Below are 19,019 nucleotides of genomic sequence, written 5' to 3'. Positions count from 1 at the left end.
AGCAATACGATTGTAATTTTACATTTAGATTTTTGAATGGTTTGATAATTGAAAGGTCATTCATTTGATGAATGAGGAAAACCATTAACCATTTAGCAATATTCGGTAATTTGAATGAGAAAATCCCATTTACAGAAATCATTAAGTAGTTATTGAATGTTTTATTTATGTGAAGTGAAGGGCATTTTTTGAAGAACAAAACAAAACAAAACAAAAACTTGACAGTTATTAAATGTGAGGATATTTTTGAAAATGTTAAAAACTGTGACATTTTATATAATACAACTGACAATTTTTTCTATTCATATTTTCTATCCCTTTTATTTCAATTGGTGGGTATGGTTCAATGGGTATCGTTCGGAAGTCTATTCTTATAGGCAATAAGGTAATTATATATAATTTAAACAACCTAAATCATTCATATAACCAAGCATCTTCATACCTGCACTATATTAGACTACTTACCGTTACAACCAAACATTAATATTCTTCTCCATCCATCCCTCATCCTCTCTCTTTCTCTGCCCTTTTACTTAGTTGTTCAAATTCTATAATGGCATTTTTGTTCTTCAAATTCGGCTTCAACAATTATTTATGTCTCCAATTCAATTACATGAGCTGAAATAAGAAACTCTGAAGACTAAATAGATGAAATTGTTAGCTCAGGATCAAATAGAAAAAGAATAGCAATGGCTTAGAGAATAAAAGCAAAGGCAACTCTGTATATATTCATCTCTTTCTCTGGTGTTTTTGCACTGCACCACTGGTCTTTGTTTGTATATATTTTCTAAATTAATCTGCTGGACATATCAATTAATCTTTTGGTTTCTAGAGTCATGTTCAGGCCAGTCTGAAAATTCATAAACATAAAATGCAGTGGCCCAATCATGAAATCAGGCTTGAGCTTAATTTCCTAAGCTCAGACCAAAAGGAAATGAAAATGGTAATGATGCAAATTTAACCCAAAACTACTTTAAAAAAAAAAAAGAAAAATTTTGTAACAATTTTGATACAAATGATAGTTAGATTAAGTGGCTTGGCTATGAATTTCGGGGTTCACATCTTCGAACTAGTCCTTTTATCATAAATGAATTGGTGGCGGCAGTGGTGGTAGTGAAGTGACAGTGGCAGCAGTAGTGATGGTAAGGTGGAGGTGATGATGGTTATTGAGAAAGTGACGATAATAGAGTTTTGAGTGAAGTGACAGTGGCAGCAGCAGTCCTTTTCTTATGAATTCACTGAATACTTTCAGTTTTTAGTGTTGAATTGAGTTGTCAAACAACTCCTTAGCCCTAGTGAAAGCAAGAAAGAGATTATGCCATGTGATTAACAATGTAATGCTTATACTTGATAAGAGTTGATCTTATAAGAATTTGGTATTTTGTTTTTTGTTTTTTCGAATTTTCTTAGAGACATAAATCATTAAAGGGTCAACTGTAGTTGCTCCCTTGTGTGAAAAATTTGTCCCCTTGTCTCTCTCTCCATTATTTTGAAATGGTTCTGCTACTTCCGTTCCAAGAGAAACAAAAAACATCCAATATTTTCAAGGATTCCATTTCTAATCGCTTAGGGGCAGGGTTGTTCATGAGATCAATTACAGGTCATGTATAATAAAGTAAGATGCGACAGATTTCTAATATGTAATGCATGATGAATTATCATTTGTTCACTGTCAACTTATTAGTCTAATGGGACTTATGTTTTGTTTTTGCTTCATATTTCAGGTAGAACTAATTGATCCTGCATTGAAGGGAACAGTTAATGTGTTAAGATCATGTGCAAAAGTTCCATCTATCAAAAGAGTGGTTCTAACATCTTCTATGGTTGCGGTCATTTGCAACCGAAAGATGCTAACTCCTGGTTTACATATTGATGAAACTTGGTTTTCTGATCCATTGTTTTGCAAGGAGTCAAAGGTGTGTACATGTGCTACTTTCTGAGTTTCTGATCATCATTTCTTTGCAATTGCTTATGAAAATAAAGCTTGTGGAAATTCTACTTCTTGTATTTCAATGTGATGATGTGAAACACTTGAAAAGATCACCTGTCAGTTTGGTGTACTTGTGAGCTGGAGCCAGGATTTGATCATGTATACAGCAGGATACTTTCTTTTTTTTGGTTTTCGTTACTATTACTTTACGATCAGAAACAACTGTTTATAATATGGCCATTCTCTTTCTTGGTCGCATTTTGAAATGTTGACTGACATGATCTGACTTTGTAATATGAATATAACCAAAAGTAAAGATCATTTTTCTGATGCTTCATAATTCATATGTTGGAGAATGTGGTACTTGGACTTGACAATTTTTGCATTGAGATTACTAGAAGTAGAAATGTAGCAACAATGACGTTATGTATTACAGTCGAGTTTGTAGCGATGCACATATTCTATGGTATTTATGTAACTTTAACACGTCTCTATTAATAACTAAAGTATGTGTACATATGTTAGATCCGTTGATGGATCTGGTTGTTCTTGTAGAATCTTCATTAGAGATACCTAGTTTTTTTTTTTTTTGATAAATAGAGATACATAGTCATTTTTTATGAATCTCTATATCATAATCTATCAAGAGCATTGTAGAAACTATTAGTTTCTTCATTAATATGCTTCATGCTAGAAATGCTTCTAGTATGCTTGATAGTTTTGATTCAGGTTGCACCATCGGATGCAATAATCATGACAGTTGTTAAGTTAGCAAGTAATTATCTATGCATACATAAAAAGCCTTAGTCATCTTTGATGAAGCTCTTCTTGGATTGTCCAATTGGGACAGTTCAGGAGCACAAGTCTATGTTGTAATTAGTAGTTCTACCGCTTAAATGTAGTCCATCTCGTAGAGATTTCGTGTAGTAGCTTCTCATGTTCTCTGAGTGCATACTAGACAAGGTGTAGCAGTACACCTAGTCTATGTCGTGTACTTGGAGAATCATGGGGAGATGCTGCCGAAATTTCGTTAGAGATGGATAGAGCGGTATGAGCTACTTTTTACAATATAGACTGTGCATTCCTGAATGGGAAAGTAGGATGAACCAACCTATTAGAGAAGAGTTAGCGGTGAATGGTGTCATGTTGCATGCATTGTAATATACTTAATTGAGGTTAAGAATAATTAAAATGAAATGATAATTTTGAACCTTGTTGATTTGGCAGTGACATTTGTAGTGTAAGACGAAGTCAGATGGATAAAAGTTGGATAAATCAGCATAGGTTGCATCCAGAATATATAGAAGGGGTTAAAGAATTTTTTAAACTTGCATGCCAAAATAATCCTCTATCAAATGAAGTCACATGTCCATGTAAACGGTGTCGGAATGTCAAACTAGTAAAGAAAGACCTTTTGGGGGAACATTTAATGGTCAATGGGTTTCTTCCAAGCTACACCAGATGGATTTTTCACGGGGAAGATTTATCGGCGTCTGTGCCATTGAATGAGAATGTCAGTGATTCGAATGATGGCGATGAAGTCAATGAAATGATATATGAGGGGTTCGGACTTCCTCCACCAAGCTTGGTTCATCGTGCTAGTAATGAGACAGGAAGTTCTAATATCGAACTAGGCCCGGATAAGAAAACTGAAAGATTTTTCAGTTTATTGAAGGAGGCCGAAAGAGAGTTGTATCCAGAGTGTCACAAGTTTTCAACGCTGTCATTTGTTGTTCGATTATTGCATATCAAGTGCCTTAGTGGATGGAGCGACAAGTCTTTCACGATGTTGCTCAAACTTTTGAAGGATGCATTCCCAAAAGGTGAAACTTTGCCAAAGTCGTTCTATGCAACGAGGGCACTCCTTAGGGAATTGGGCCTCGATTATCACAAGGTACATGCATGCCCAAGAGACTGCTCACTGTATTGGAAGGAGACAGCTAGTAGGGATGATTGCATAGTGTGTCAGACGCCTAGATACAAACAGTTTGAGGGTGAGAAGAATGATTATAAAAAGAAGCAACAAAGAATTCCCCAGAAGATTGTGAGATACTTTCCTTTGATTCCAAGGCTTCAAAGATTGTTCATGTCATCCAAAACTGCTTCATTAATGAGATGGCATGTAGAGGGCCGAATTGATGATGGCAAAATGAGACATCCTGCTGACTCTCTTGTCTGGAAAAATTTTGATACTTTGTATCCCAAGTTTGCGAGTGAGCCTCGCAATGTCAGACTAGGTTTAGCAGCGGATGGATTTAATCCATTCAAGGCAATGAATGTTGCTCACAGCAGTTGGCCAGTTATTGTAATGCCTTATAATTTGCCACCGTGGTTGTGCATGAAACAACCTCATATGATGATGATATTGCTCATTGATGGTCCTTCTTCACCTGGCGATAACATTGATGTCTACTTGCGCTTGTTAGTGGATGAACTGCTTGAATTGTGGGAAAATGGTGTTCAGACGTACGATGCAGAAACTAATCAAATGTTCCAATTGCACGAGGTCTTACTGTGGACAATAAATGATTTTCCTGCATATGCAAATTTGTCTGGATGGAGCACGAAAGGTGCTTTAGCTTGTCCTTGCTGTAACATACATACTCGACATCGGTATTTGAAGAATGGAAGGAAAATTTGTTACATGGGGCATCGCCGCTGGTTGAATGCGAGTCACAAATTTCGAAAAGATGGTGCGTCTTTTGATGGAACTTCTGAATTTGAACCATGTCCAACTCGGTTATCGGGGGCTAATGTGTTACGACAGCTAGGGCCTAAGCATCAACCAACTAACAGACAAAAAAGAACTAGGAAAGGAAAGGAAAAAGAGGACAACGAGCAGGATCATAATTGGAGGAAGAGGAGTATTTTCTTTGAGCTTCCATATTGGGAGCATAATTTGATTCGCCACAATCTTGATGTAATGCACATTGAGAAGAACGTGTGTGATAATGTATTGTGGACGATATTAAATGTTGATGGGAAAGGAAAGGATAATTTAAATGCTCGTCGAGACTTGCAAGATATGGGAATTTGAAAGGCATTACATCCTAAAAAAGGGGTTGGGAACAGGTATTATTTGCCGCCTGCATGTTTTGCTATGAACAATAGAGAGAGAGGTTTGTTTTGTACACTCCTGAAGAATATCAAAGTTCCAGATGGGTATGCATCCAATATTTCTCGTCGTGTTAACCTCAAACAACATAGCATATCTGGACTGAAAAGTCATGACAACCATATATTGATGCAACAAATTCTTCCAATAGCAGTGAGAAATTTGTTACCGAAAAAAGTTGTTGAACCATTGATTGAGTTAAGCAATTTCTTCAGGCAGTTGTGCTCCAAAACTCTAGAGCCAGATGGGTTAGATCGTCTTCAATCCCAAATTGCTCTTACACTTTGTCATCTTGAGAGAATTTTTCCTCCATCCTTTTTCGATATAATGGAGCACTTGCCTATTCACCTAGCAGAGGAGGCCAAGATTGCTGGTCCAGTGCAATATCGCTGGATGTACTTCATAGAAAGGTGTGCAATTCTACTCAAATTTAAGGTTGTAGTCATTTGTTTGTTTATAATTGAAAGTCATGTGTGCATTTGTTTGTTTATAGGTATCTTATGACACTTAAGTCATATATGCGTAATCGAAGTCATCCAGAAGGTTCAATTGCAGAGGGATACTTAGTTGAAGAGTGTATGACCTTTTGCTCAAGGTACTTGGATGATGTCGAGTCAAAATTGAATCGACCAATAAGGAATTACGATGTTAGCGACAATCCTGGGATATTACTGGGTCATGCTTTAGGAAAAGGAAAAGGGTTTGCGCTTGATAACACATCATGGGTACAAGCTCATCGGTATGTGTTATTTAACACTACTGCGGTTGTCCCATATCGAGAGTAAGATACAATCTTTGTTCCAAAATTTTATTGATACCATTAATAAGTATCTTGCATTTTATAAGTACTTTAAATGTATAGGGAGCATCGTGATTTTATTAAGCGGTCACATCGTCGTTTTAAAGATTTTGATGTGGATCGCCGTCACAATGATGAGTTTCCCAGATGGTTTAATTCTCATGTAAGTACTAATAACTTACATGTTTTTAATTTTCAATTCTCATGTTTTCAATTTTTAATTCTCTGTTAGTTGATGTTTAATTTTGTTGACTTTGTAAAAATAGGTTGAAGAGCTTCTAGCTATTGAAAATGCTGTGTTGCCAGATGAGATTAAAACGTTGGCATTGGGACCTAGTAAAAAGGCCACGAGATTCAATGGGTATATAATTAATGGTACTAGGTATCATACGAGGAGTCGTGAGTGGAGAAGAAAAACTCAAAATAGTGGGGTTATGGTGAAAGCAAAGACTTGTAGCTATGCAAGTACCAGAGACATGAATCCTGTGGAAGGTGAAGTAGCATACTATGGATATGTGACATATATTATTGAATTGTATTACTCATACGACCGTAGATATGTGCTATTCATGTGCGACTGGATTGACAACAACAAAGGACTGAAGCAGGATGGGTTTGGTTTCACACTTGTTAATTTCAATCCTTTGTTATATACAAAGAAACAAAATAGTGATGAGCCATTCATCCTAGCATCTCAGGCACAACAAGTTTTCTATGTTAATGATCCCGTTGAAGCTGATTGGGATGTTGTAGTCAAGATGAAACCTAGAGACTTGTATGAGGTGTGTGGAGAACAACCAATTAATGATGGAGAACATCACAATGAAGTGGAAGGATTTGGCAACCAAGAGTTAGATGCAACTTCGTTTGCTTGTGAAGAGGACATAAATTGGGTTAGGCAAGGTGAAGTTGGAACAACTATTGATGAAACTATTGGACCTCTTGGGATATCGACACAGACACAATCTGAAGATGATGAAGAAATGATATGATATTGTAATTTTGTTTCATATTCATTGTTACATTTGTGCTTTTAGCATGGATATTCATGTTAATGAAACCTTTGCTTTTAAAATGCGTCATTTGTTTACTTTTCAACGTGATTGTCCTTGAGACAACCTTTTATGTCCTTGAGAAAGATCATATCTGTTATATTAAGATTGTGTTTAAAATTTAAATTTGTAGAGAAATTTTTTAATATTTTGGACTTTATATTCATTGCTAACCCATAAAATTCTACACGTATGCTTGTGGTCTTCTGTAAACTAGCATGACAGATCGACGATGCTCTAGGCAGAGGCAACATTCAGCCTCTGCAAATTCTGAGAGTTCTTACAGTGGGAGTGCAGATGAGAGTTCTTATAGTGGGAGTTCAGATGAGAGTTCAGAGGAGAGTACACGCATCATACCTGATCCACCCATGTCATGGTATCCTCCAGGTAGCTTGCCTAGTACATCATCGAGTACTGGTTCGACACATGACAGTACTGCTGGTATGAATTATTTTATTCAATTGAATTACTCCATTAGATTTCTCTGTTGATGTTCTTTTTTCTTTTGATGTTTATATTTCTTTTTTTTAAACTAAGTGACACTACTCCATTTGCTCCATTGTCTGCTCAATTCTTGTATTATCATTCTTTCTAGTATCTTCTAACTTGATATTGATATTTGGATGAGTAGGTCATAGTTCGAGAGGCCCAACACTCATGCATGGTAGTGATTGGAACCCAAGTGGTGGCATTTTACATATTGTGCCTAATGAGTTGAACCAAGTGGTTGACGGGTATACACCCTTGGCTTCTCGTTTGGGTGTTTTAGCTCGAGATGGGAACGTTATGCCCCTCACTTATAGAACTTGGAGCCATGTACCGAAGGAAAACAAAGAGAGAATTTGGAGAGAAGTAAAGGTAAAAGAATTATTTCATTTTACATATCAATTTTAATCTTAATTTGTTATTATTTATTTTATTTGTTTCATATTTTATAGTTGCTAGTTTGTTTTGTTTCTTCCTTTTGTTGTTTCCTTGAATAATTCGAACAGAAAGAATTCGATGAAGTAGCTGAATATCTATGTATATATGTGTGTGTATTTATACAAGTAATTACATGTACTTACACAATAGTCATTTGCTTTCTTGGGCTATCTCTGCAACTTTAGAGGAATCTCTGTTTTACCAAATTACTATTATTTTATAGTTTTATTTTTCTTATTTTGTATTTTTTTTCTTTCTGCTGCTGTGTGTATGCTACTGCGTGTATGTTGTTGCTGCTGTGTGTATGCAATAGTCACAAAGTTGCCAATTATTTGCAGATCAATACAGATGCCGACGAGTCAATGAAGAAATTTGTTTTAGCATCTGTTGGAAAAAAATGGAGAGAGTGGAAGGCTAGAGTTAAACAATTGGGGTATACGCCATTCGACAACGATGCTGATAGGTTAACTCATCGGCCCGAAAGAGTACATGAGCATCAATGGCGAAGCTTAGTCTATTATTGGGGCACTCGGAAGGCACAGGTATCATTTAAATTGTTTATTGAACTCTTTCGTAATCTCATAACATGAGTTTGTTAATTAATAAATTATCTTGTGTTTGTGTTCATATGTAACAGAAAAAAGTATAAAAAACAAAGAAATTCGGAAGAAGAAGACATTAAATCACATAACTGGAAGAAAACCATTCTCAGTTGTTCGAGTAAAGGTATATAGTTTCTTTATGTTTCAAATTGAAATTGTATATTTTAATTTTGTTACTTAATTTTAAGTGTAATTATAGGAAACTAATAAGAAGAATGGAGTTCCTGCAACTCGCTTAGAGGTGTGGATGGCTGGGTACACGAAGGATAACAAACCAAGTAATGATAAAGTTGTTGAGGTCATGGTATGTAGCACCATAATTATATACTTTGCATGTATGGAATGTATTAGATATTTGTCTCATATTTGTTTCTTTATTTATTTTTTAAAGAAATGTTATGAAATTACTAGGGAAAAAGGAGAAACAAACCCGCATACATAATTTGTTAAGTCAGGCATAAACTTACATCACATGAGCACTTAACGTGCTAGTTAATAATACCCTCGATTTATACAGGAAATTAAAGACTCTCGAGTGATTACTTTGTTGTCGAAAAGTAGCTAACCATGGCTTCTTCCCCTTCGCTATCAAGTGTCAAGTTAAGCCCCTCCGGAGGTAAGTCATCTTCAGCAGAGTCAAAATGCTGTACAGAGGTTGTTAACCTTTATGTTAGAGGGGCACTCCTGTTGGATTGGGCTGGCAGGGACACATAACCTGCTTCTCTTTGGCTCAGATATCCTTCTACGCGAAATCTCCATAGCGAGGGCATCAACAAAACCATAGTTGTCATCTTCTGTCTTCTTAGTCGAGTTATTGGATGAGAAGGCTAACATAGAGTCATCACTGAGAGAGCTGCTGGTTACTACCTTGTTTCTCTCCAACTCCACTGCATGTCTGGCAGTCAGTTTTCGTGAAGTCAATCTTACATGGTTATCCATTTTTGGCTTGGAAGCTAGTGTCTTCAATGTGGATTCTGTATGGGCCAAAATCCACGGATGATCTGAAAAAATATAAATTGGATCATTAATGTACAAAGAGATAAGACAACGGTTTCATTTGGCTTTAACAAAGCCAAAAGTAAAAGAATGCTACGGAACTGGGGGTGAATGAGACAGAACACTTACCCATCTGATTCATCCTTGCACATGTTTCTAGTGAAAAAAAAATGAAAAAAATGAGATGAATGGAGATTTAAAACAGATTGGTATGCAACTTCCAACAAAATTAGTCATTTCGTTCATTTTAGACAACCAAAATGGTAGCAATAAGAGAAGTGAACCCTTCCTGTGCCTAGTTATCTGATTACCAAAATGCAGCCTAATGAAAGCAAGAGAAGTATATTGAGGCTTACTTAGTACTTCGTCAGCATTGAACCTCGCTGAAACATCCCTTGTAAGTGTATGAGCAATTAGATCACAAGCAGCTTGGGGTACTGATTCCCATACTCCACTGCAAAAATCAAGTTTCACCATGTTGACAGCCTCAAACACAGATTCTACAGAATCACCTTGAAATGGGAGCTCACCAACCAATTAATTCTACAGATTCAAACACTGATTCTATGTTTGTTGACAGCCTCAAACACAGATTCTACAGAATCAGCCTTACTTAGTACTTCGTTAGCTAATTGATTAGGTATTCATAGATTATAGATTAGCTATGAATACTATAATTTATAAATTTAATGATTAGGTCTAATTTATAAATTATAAATCTATAATAACATTAAATCTATAATTTAGTGAAAGCTTCTTGTTTGATTCCATTTACCTTTTTTTGCTGCCAAATCTCTGAATTTGAGCATATGAAGTGGAAGTGTCAATGAAACAATTTTGAATCTGGATTGATGATGTTATTGAATTCATATGGCCCAATGGAAGTAGGTTACATTTAACGGCACTAGTTATGAACAATTTTATTGGTGGCTAATTACTAATTAACAATTATAGACACAAATGAAGGACCTTGGGGCGCAATCCAATGCTACAGATGAAGAAATTATCTCACAGGTTCTAGGGCCTGAGCGACCTGGTCGTGTTCGAACATATGGATTGGGTCTTTTCCCGACAGATGTCTTTGGAGGCGGATATAGGCAATCGCAAGAACAAACTCGTATCATCCAAACGCAAGTTCAAGAGCAACTTAACCAATATAAAGCACAAATGGAGATGCAAATGAAGGAGATGATGGACGCTATGCTTAATCAACAGAAAGTACAAATGGAGATGCAAATGAAGGAGATGATGGACGCTATGCTTAATCAACAGAAAGTACAAATGGAGATGCAAAGCACAATCCAAGCTCAACAAGCCCGAATAGAGCAATTGGAGTCTCAACAGGCCATGGGTGGGCCTGTTGCACCAGCTGCTACACATGTGCATTCACAACAACAATCCCATGCATACACCTCATCATTTAATTGTCATCGTTCGTCCGAGGAAGTGAGTAAAAGTTAATTATGAAATTTTCATATGACATTTTATTCATGTTATTTATTCTTATCAAACGCAGGTTCACATATCAAAGAAAGAAAAGAAGAAGAAGAAGAAGTAGATATGACAAACTCAGGTTCATTCTAAACCATTATAGTTGGATTTGCTTCCTCAAAAAGGAGTTTAACTATATTTCATCAAAAAGGATTGCCTATTTCTATGCATCCAAACATCAGCCACATCAATGGTAAGCAAACTAACTTATTTTATAGAATGTCTGTATGGGTTTTTGTGGTTCCTCGCTTTAGTCCTTTGCATAAGAAGTAGATGTTTAGTTAACATCTAAAAGTGTCATTATGACACTCCCTCCATTTGGGGGTTTTGTATAAAATTAGTTGATAATGCTTTTCTTCAATTTGGTTCATGAATGGAAAGAGATACTAAACAGAAATATATGGAATGAGGAAGTCTCAAGACATAGCAGCCTTTTAGTAGAAATACGGAAGCTAGTGGTCTTGAAGACAAAAGATCCATGTCTATCGGTCTTGAAGAATGTTGTGCTAGATATGCTGGACTTGAAACAAATCATATCATGAGCAAGGTACAGAAAAAAAAAAATTTGTAGTGTGCATTGATTGTCCCAATCAACAATAGATAAATACAAGACATCTAGGAAACAAATAGAACATGAACAATATAAGATCATTATGAAACTTTGTAGGTCTGGTGATAGATTCAACTCATTTAACTGGTGATAATAAAGTTGTTTCTCAAACTAGAGATGATTCAAGTAGACTTCAAACAACAAATTATCCCAACAAGATCTCTTCTTCTTTCACCAGTGTCAACTAGCTAGGGTTGAAAAATTCGGAGAAGTCAAGAACCAAAACAAATCTGTTATCAAATCCTAAAAAAAATGAGTCAAAATTTATACAAATTTTTGATACGGAGAGTGGCTTCGTTTACTAGTATACCTAAAGGATGCTGAATGAATAACCCTTTAACAAGAAAAGTCCATCAATCAAATGCTCTAAGGTTGCAATAGGATAGGATTCATTAACATCTTTAATGATTTACATACCGAGAAAATGAGGACATGCGCAACCTGTATAAGATGATTCAGATTGGTATCTTTCATATTTGGATAAGCTTTTTAGTTGTTTTTTTTATCGCCTTTTAGCTTTTTAACGTGCTCTTGTTTCAATAAGTAATCAATTTTTAAACTTTTTATAGGCTTTGTGTTTTTATTTATTTGTTCATAGCAGCCTTTTAGTAGAAATACGGAAGCTAGTGGTTCAAGACATCGGATAATTATTTTCTTCAATTAATTGTCTCAAGGCATACTTAAAAGCTTAGAATAGTTTATTGTGCTCTTATTATTATCATCGTCATTTTTTTGTGTGTAATTGGTTCATGTGAATGAAATTTTGAGCCTTTTGGAAGATTAAATTAGTTGCAGTCTGCACTCCTTTTCATACATTGTTCAATTGGAGCATTAGAACAAAATTATTTTAGATATAACACTTCAGATGTGGTTTAGTGCACATCTTAAAACTATATCAACTTGCTTTCTTTTTCCTTTGTGACTTCTAATTATTTGATTTTTTTCTTCTTTTCTTCTTCTAGAGTGATGCAGATAAATTGAATAGGAGGCTTGTTCGCTTGAAGTCAACAAACCGTACTCGAGAAAGGTTGAGGCGTGATGGCTTTTTGGGATTGTTTGGACACAAGGTTGATCTTTTAGATTACCATGAAAAGAAGCTACAAGACTTGGAAGTCAACAAACCGTACTCAAATTTTTTTTGGTTGTCTTTAGTTTCTAAAACTCAATGTGGGCATGGAATCCTTTGTTTGGATTGCATCCTATGGAAACAATGTGTTACTAACTCATGGTTGTTTAGATGTCTTAGTTGACAATATGCATGTATATGACACTAGATGTGAAATTTTTACTTGAAATGATGATTCTGGTGAGATTATATTATGCATGTATATGGCATGTATTGAGGATTGATTTTAAATCTAGCAGTTTGGTTGCAAACATAAAACATGAGATCCCCAAATTGTGAATTCAGTTTCCACCACCAGCAGCAGGGAACCCACTAACCACCACCACCCCCCCCTCCCCCCAAAAAAAAAGAAAAGAAAAAAAAAAGTGGCGTTTTTGAAAAACGCCACAAAATGACGTCATTGTGACCTCACATATTTTATTATAAACAAATAAAAACAGTGGCGTTTTTTGAAAAACGCTACTAAATGACGTCATTCTCACGTCACACGTTAATAGGGGCCAGACGGTCGTCAAAGATTTTGCGGCGTTTTAAGAAACGCCGTATAATGTTTTTAGCGACGTTTTTCAAACGTTGTGTAGCTATTGCGGCGGCCCTATCAGCGGCGAAAATTTTACACGTCACTATAAGATATTACGGTGTTTTTTAGGATTTTCGCGGCGTTTTTAAAACGCCGCTAAAAAACGAATTTCCTGTAGTGATAATGTTTAAGAGTTTTAATTTGAGAATTCTAATATAATTCTAATAATATACATATTTTTTTGAAGGTATTAATTTTATAAAAATTAAATTTACATTTTACAAGATATACATATTTATCTAAATAAACCCAAAAAAAAAAAGTGTTCCCGTGATTGACTTGAATTGATTTGTGACATTGCCATATCAATGCCTTTGAAGCAATGAATAATTACTCTTCACTGTGGGGGCAATTGCCAAAAAATGAAAGTAAAACATGAAAAGAATATTAATAGTTAAAATGTATATCATGGTTTTGAAAATTGGATCGGATCGGCCGGTTGAACGGTTTGACTTGTTGATCAATCCTTGGTCTGATTCGGGTCTATGACAGAATCGTTCTATACAAAGAACTAGAGTATTTTTTGAAATTCAGTTGGATTCATGGTTAAACTGCCAAATCAGTTGACTCGATCACAGTTCGAATGAATTGGTCTGGTTATGTTGATGTCTTCCTTGCATTAAAAATTATATACCAAATGGTGCCGGTTACCGGTCCTTGGTCCGGTTTAAGTTTACACTAGAACCGTTCTGTACAAAGAACCGGAGTATTTTTTGAAATTTGCTTGGTGCAAATATGACCTATGAGGGGCGCAAGTTCAATCTATACAGGTGCAAGTCCAATTTGGTGATTTTTTTATTTTTTATAATTTCTAGTATCTCACTTAATTATAAATTATTTTATTTTTTTAGGCACAATTTGGATTAGTTTTCAATTTTTTTTTTAAAAAAAAAAATCGAAAAAAAGAACTCATCATTTTAATAATAAACTTATATCCACGCATAAGTTGGGCTTGCACACCCCCGCATATGTTGGACTTGCACTAAACACAAATTAAACTTGCACCTAGCATAGATCGGACTTACACCACACACAGATCGGACTTGGACCCTATACATGTGAAATGTGCAAGTCCAACATGTACAGGGTCCAAGTCCGATCTGTGTGCGGTGTTAGACTTGCACATTGTCTGATTTGAGTTAATAAAAAAATAATGTGTTTGGTTTGAGTTTTCTGGATTAAGTTTTTTGAAAACTGACTTTTTTTATTTTCGTGTTTTTTTTTTTGTTTTTAGTGAATATTTTTTAAATTTTAAACTTTTTTTTTTTACTTTTTTAGATGCATCTTACTTAGATGTATCTAAAAAGTAAAAAATTTGTGAAAAAATATTTTAAAAAATTAATAAATACATAAAAATATAAAAAATGTACTGAATTCTTGTATTTTTTTTATATTTTTGGTATTTAGTGAATTTTTAAAAGATTTTTTTTACAATTTTTTTACTTTTTAGGTGTATTTATGTTAGGTGTCTAAAAATTAAAAAAAAATTGTTTAAAATATTAAAAAAATTCAGTAAAAACAAAAAAATACGAAAAATAAGAAAATAGAATTTTCTGAAAAGTGTTTTTTGAAAAGTGTTTTTTGAAAAGTGGAAACAAGCAAATATTTGTGTGGTTTAATTATTATTTTTATTGTTTAGTTTGACTTACTATTTGTATGGTGTTAGTTAATATTGTACAGTTTGAATATTATTATTTTTTATTTTTATAGTTTCAATTAATATTTATATGATTTGAATATTATCTTTTATTTTTAATACCACTTATTGGTAATTTGTTATTGAAAAATTTACTTATAAATCTCATTTTGAGAAATGGTGATCTATTTAGTCCCAATAATTTTTTTGTAGACCAATTAGTGCCATTGGTTTTGAAAAGGTAAATTTAATATATTATTTAAATTTTTGATTTACAATTATACTCTTATTTTTATTATATTACCTTCTCTTTTTTTTCTTTTGTGCTAGAAAATGTAAGGTACACAATATATGATAATCAAATTTGGGATGAATTTTTGTATGAGAATCTTTTTTATTTGGAAAACATTTCAAAGGAGTACAAAAATAACTTAAAATATGAAAATTTTCAAACATTTCAAAAGAAGTACAAATACTCCTTAGTAAGTTTTGAATAAATGTATAATTTCAAATTGTAACACTTTAATATAACATTTCAAAAAAAATTCTTAGTATATTTTTTCCAAACATAACACTCCAAAAAAACTTCTTAGTGTAACACTTTAAAATAACACACAAAAAAATTCCTTTAGTATGCTTTTCCGAAATGTTACACTCCAAAAAAACTCATTAGTGCACACTCTAATGTAATACATGAAAAAATTTCTTATTGTACTTTTTCCAAATGTAACACTCCAATATAACACTTCAAAAAAACTCCTTAGTGTAATACTCTAATATAACATACAAAAAAAAAATTCTTAGTGTATTTTTTTCAAACTAAACACTCCAATACAACATTCCAAAATAACTCCTTAGTGTATTTTTTTTCCCAAACATAACATTCTAATATAACACTCAAAAAAAAAAAAAAAGATGTGGGATTTTTCAAACCATTTCAAAAGGAGTACAAAAATTCTTTAGTAAGTTTCAGGCAAATTTATAATTTCAAATTGTGAGTGTTATGTTTAAAAAAAGTACACTAACGAGTTTGTAGTGTTTTTGTGGGTGTTATATTGGAATATGTCACATTGGAGTGTTACGTTTGTGATTACATTGATTGGAGTGTTACGTTTGGGATTACATTGATTGGAGTGTTACGTTTAGGAAAAGTACACTGAGGAGTTTTTTTTTTTGAATGTTACGTTGTTACGTTTGGTGAAAGTACACCAAGAAATTTTTTAATGTGTTACATTGGAGTGTTACATTAGAGTATTGTGTTTTTGTTCGTAATGTGGGATTTATTTTAAAAGGAGGAAAAATCCAAAACTTTTATAGTGCGAATTGCACAAATGTGTAATTTTTACATTTAGAGAAATTCACTTTTATCCCTAAAAAATTAAACCCAAACATGTAAGTGATTACCCTTTTGTGTAATTTCTATTTTAATGGGACCTTTAGTTTTATAAAAAAAAATGAAGAATTAAACAGTTCACAACATCACATTTTAGGATTTATTGGCGCTTCACCATTTTTTTTATTTTACTTAAGTAATTTTAAATAATTTTTTTGTTCATATTAACTTCAGCCACATATTTTATTTTAATTGTTTAATGTTTTATATCTATTTTAAGTTCTTATTTTTAAATTTTGAATTTTATATATTTAATATTAGTCTTATTTTAACGATATCGTCGACATATTTTTAATGATATTATTTTTATAAAAATTAAAATTTCATATTAAAAGTTATATATAGTTTATTAAAATAAATAATAATTTAAAAGTAATGATAAAATAAAGAAAGACAAAAATGAGGGATGCAAGAGCTGCATGAGAAAAACAATGGAAATTATTCAATAATCTCAGAATATCATGTGGTCCTACTCCAAGTCAATCATCAATTACTTAATCTTATGTTGTTTCCCCATCCCCAACATAAATCGTCAACCCTTACCCCTCTTTATCAATAAAAATTTTATGAAGCACTACGTATTCATACTCCAGAAATACTGAATAATCACCCGAAAAAGAAAGAGAAGAGAGAGAGCGCTGAAGAGAGAGACAGAGAGAGTAGAGAGGCGTGAGGGGAAATGATAGGATAGGAGTGTGAGTGGGGATAAATTCTCCATTATTTGATAATTAATTTAGATAATGTTAGAAATATTAAATTTTCTACTCAATAATGATCAAATATCTCACATGAATCATAATTTTTTAACGATAGATGCAAAAAATGTCACAAAAATTTATTTTTAGCGACGATTTTATGATAACTTATTTTTAATAGGACTTGATGAGAATTAACTTCAACTATTAGAATCTATGGATTTTTTTTTTAAATTAATTTTTGTTGCACCCTAGAGTTACTTAATATATACTCAAGTCATGTCGTAACTGGAATAATTTTGTTTATTTATTTTTTGTTAATGTTTAGCATGATTTTAGCTTTAGGATAGTGTAATTATGTCCAAAATGTGGGAATGATTATATTTTTTTCAAATCTCATAGATGGTGAATGTAATTTATCCAAAAAAACGAACATAAATTGTTGACATTATCAAAAAAATTATTTACATTTTTGATTTTATCCTTTCAAATTTTGCACGATTACAAAAACAAAAACAAAAAAAATTTTAAAAAATACAATACCTATTTTCTCTCTTTGTTATACTTAAGAGATCACGCACAATCTACTACTACAAACCTTATTTTTCTTATTATCTTCTTTACCCCCAAGACTCTGCGGCAACAACGACAACTTCATGCTGGTTACAACTCCCACTACTGCACTTTTCCTTCTCAACCATGGCCCAGCCACCTCCCTCCCAACCACCACCCAACCACAACCCGTTCTCTAGCTAATTACAACCCATCATCTTCCCAACCACCACGCAAAGGATGAAATTAATTATGTAGATTCCTAAATATGTATCGAAGGTCTCTTTTGAGAATTGTTATAAAAAGAAAAAAAAAGTTTAATAAATTGATTTTTTTAACTTATTTAAATCGCATTATTCCTTTATTTTTTTCACATATTTTCATGATAAGTAAATTTTTTTTTTTTTATACTTATTAAAACAACCCTAAGATGCTTGCGAAACTGTGGGGATATATTTTTTGAGTACCAACACGTGACAAGGTAACGCTGACGTGTCAGCCGAGGTGCCATGTGTTCTAGTCATGACGCCGATGTAATCTTGGCTAGGCCGAGGTTATTTTCGAAGATATCGGAATCCGAGATAAGCGGATAAGAGATAAGGAACAAGAGTCCTAGAATAAAGAGAAAACTTAGCCAAGATAAGGATAAAACTCTTAGAGAGTTTATCTTTATCTCTTGAAGAGTCCAAAGTAAGTACATAATTGGAGTCCGTAGAAGTCAGGCTTCTTGTGGGACTAGGATTAAGTAAACTATAAAAGAGAGGCACCCCCATGGGTCTAAGGTACGCAATTTTATGCTTTGAGTAGTGAGTTTAGCACTTGATTATCTTTGAGAGATATGCTGACTTGATCGTCGGAGTACCCCCGGGTGGAAGAGCCGCCGCCGGAGCCTTTTCTCTCTGTTACAGGTTAACTGAAGCCATCTATTCTGCCAGTGCTCTCTAGCTGATTACTAAACGGGCAGTGTGATCAGAAAATCACTCACACAATTTGGCGCCGTCTGTGGAAACTTAGAAGAATAGATGGCCAGTAACGGACAGAAGGAAAACATTGGGGGCGACACTCCTGCTGGGAGTGGCAGACCAATTGACCTTGACGTTGAAGGAGAAAACCACAATGCAGAAACTCATGACCAGGGCCACGGAGAGAAAGACGTTGGCCAGGGGGGCGACACTTCGAAGAGGACAGACCAAGGCAAGTACTATAACGAAGATAACCTTTAGGTATGGAGGGATAGGTGCCTACGGAGGGATGAGGAAGTAAAAGAATTGGCAAACAAGTTGGTAGACCTACAGTCGGTCGTCAACTTCATGATGCAAAACAATGTCATGCAGCCACCATACCCGCTGCAGGATATGCCGATGCCAGCAACTAATACCCAGAAGGGAGGAAGAAGAACAATCCCCGAAGTCCCTCAGCACACCAGGAGCGGAAGGCACTCTCACCGACCTTCCAGGGAAGTCAAACGAGAGGAGTCGAGACGAGAGGAGTCCCGAAGAACGTACCACACGAAGGACC

The 19,019-nt window shown here is 34.2% G+C and overlaps 2 protein-coding genes across 2 annotated transcripts; both read left to right on the top strand.

Annotated features, from left to right (window-relative positions):
* The first annotated feature begins 979 nt into the window (after positions 1-979).
* LOC114257190 (uncharacterized) lies at positions 980-12,867 on the top strand. Its single transcript, XM_082870480.1, has 7 exons — positions 980-1,916; positions 7,114-7,754; positions 8,159-8,362; positions 8,458-8,546; positions 8,622-8,726; positions 10,373-10,864; positions 12,482-12,867. The coding sequence occupies exons 3-7, from the start codon at positions 8,320-8,322 to the stop codon at positions 12,767-12,769; spliced, it is 1,017 nt and encodes a 338-aa protein (XP_082726606.1). The 5' UTR covers positions 980-1,916; positions 7,114-7,754; positions 8,159-8,319; the 3' UTR covers positions 12,770-12,867.
* LOC114267285 (uncharacterized) lies at positions 4,446-6,137 on the top strand. The gene is made up of 2 exons (XM_082870481.1): positions 4,446-5,455; positions 5,539-6,137. Exons 1-2 carry the CDS (start codon positions 5,031-5,033, stop codon positions 5,828-5,830), a joined length of 717 nt encoding a protein of 238 aa, XP_082726607.1. The 5' UTR covers positions 4,446-5,030; the 3' UTR covers positions 5,831-6,137.
* Positions 12,868-19,019: the final 6,152 nt, after the last annotated feature.

Source organism: Camellia sinensis, chromosome 5 (assembly GCF_055761805.1).
Source record: "Camellia sinensis isolate YWXY chromosome 5, ASM5576180v1, whole genome shotgun sequence".
In the NCBI taxonomy this organism is placed as follows: domain Eukaryota; kingdom Viridiplantae; phylum Streptophyta; class Magnoliopsida; order Ericales; family Theaceae; genus Camellia; species Camellia sinensis.
This window is presented reverse-complemented; position numbering and strand designations above follow the sequence as displayed.

What these genes read in the sequence shown, in the direction of transcription:
- LOC114267285 (XM_082870481.1), top strand. Translation starts at nt 5,031, where the DNA reads ATGAACAATAGAGAGAGAGGTTTGTTTTGTACACTCCTGAAGAATATC. An exon ending in TGGATGTACTTCATAGAAAG is followed by an intron (nt 5,456 to 5,538) that starts GTGTGCAATTCT and finishes GTTTGTTTATAG; the next exon opens with GTATCTTATGACACTTAAGT.
- LOC114257190 (XM_082870480.1), top strand. Translation starts at nt 8,320, where the DNA reads ATGGCGAAGCTTAGTCTATTATTGGGGCACTCGGAAGGCACAG. An exon ending in GGGGCACTCGGAAGGCACAG is followed by an intron (nt 8,363 to 8,457) that starts GTATCATTTAAA and finishes CATATGTAACAG; the next exon opens with AAAAAAGTATAAAAAACAAA. An exon ending in ATAAAGTTGTTGAGGTCATG is followed by an intron (nt 8,727 to 10,372) that starts GTATGTAGCACC and finishes TAACAATTATAG; the next exon opens with ACACAAATGAAGGACCTTGG.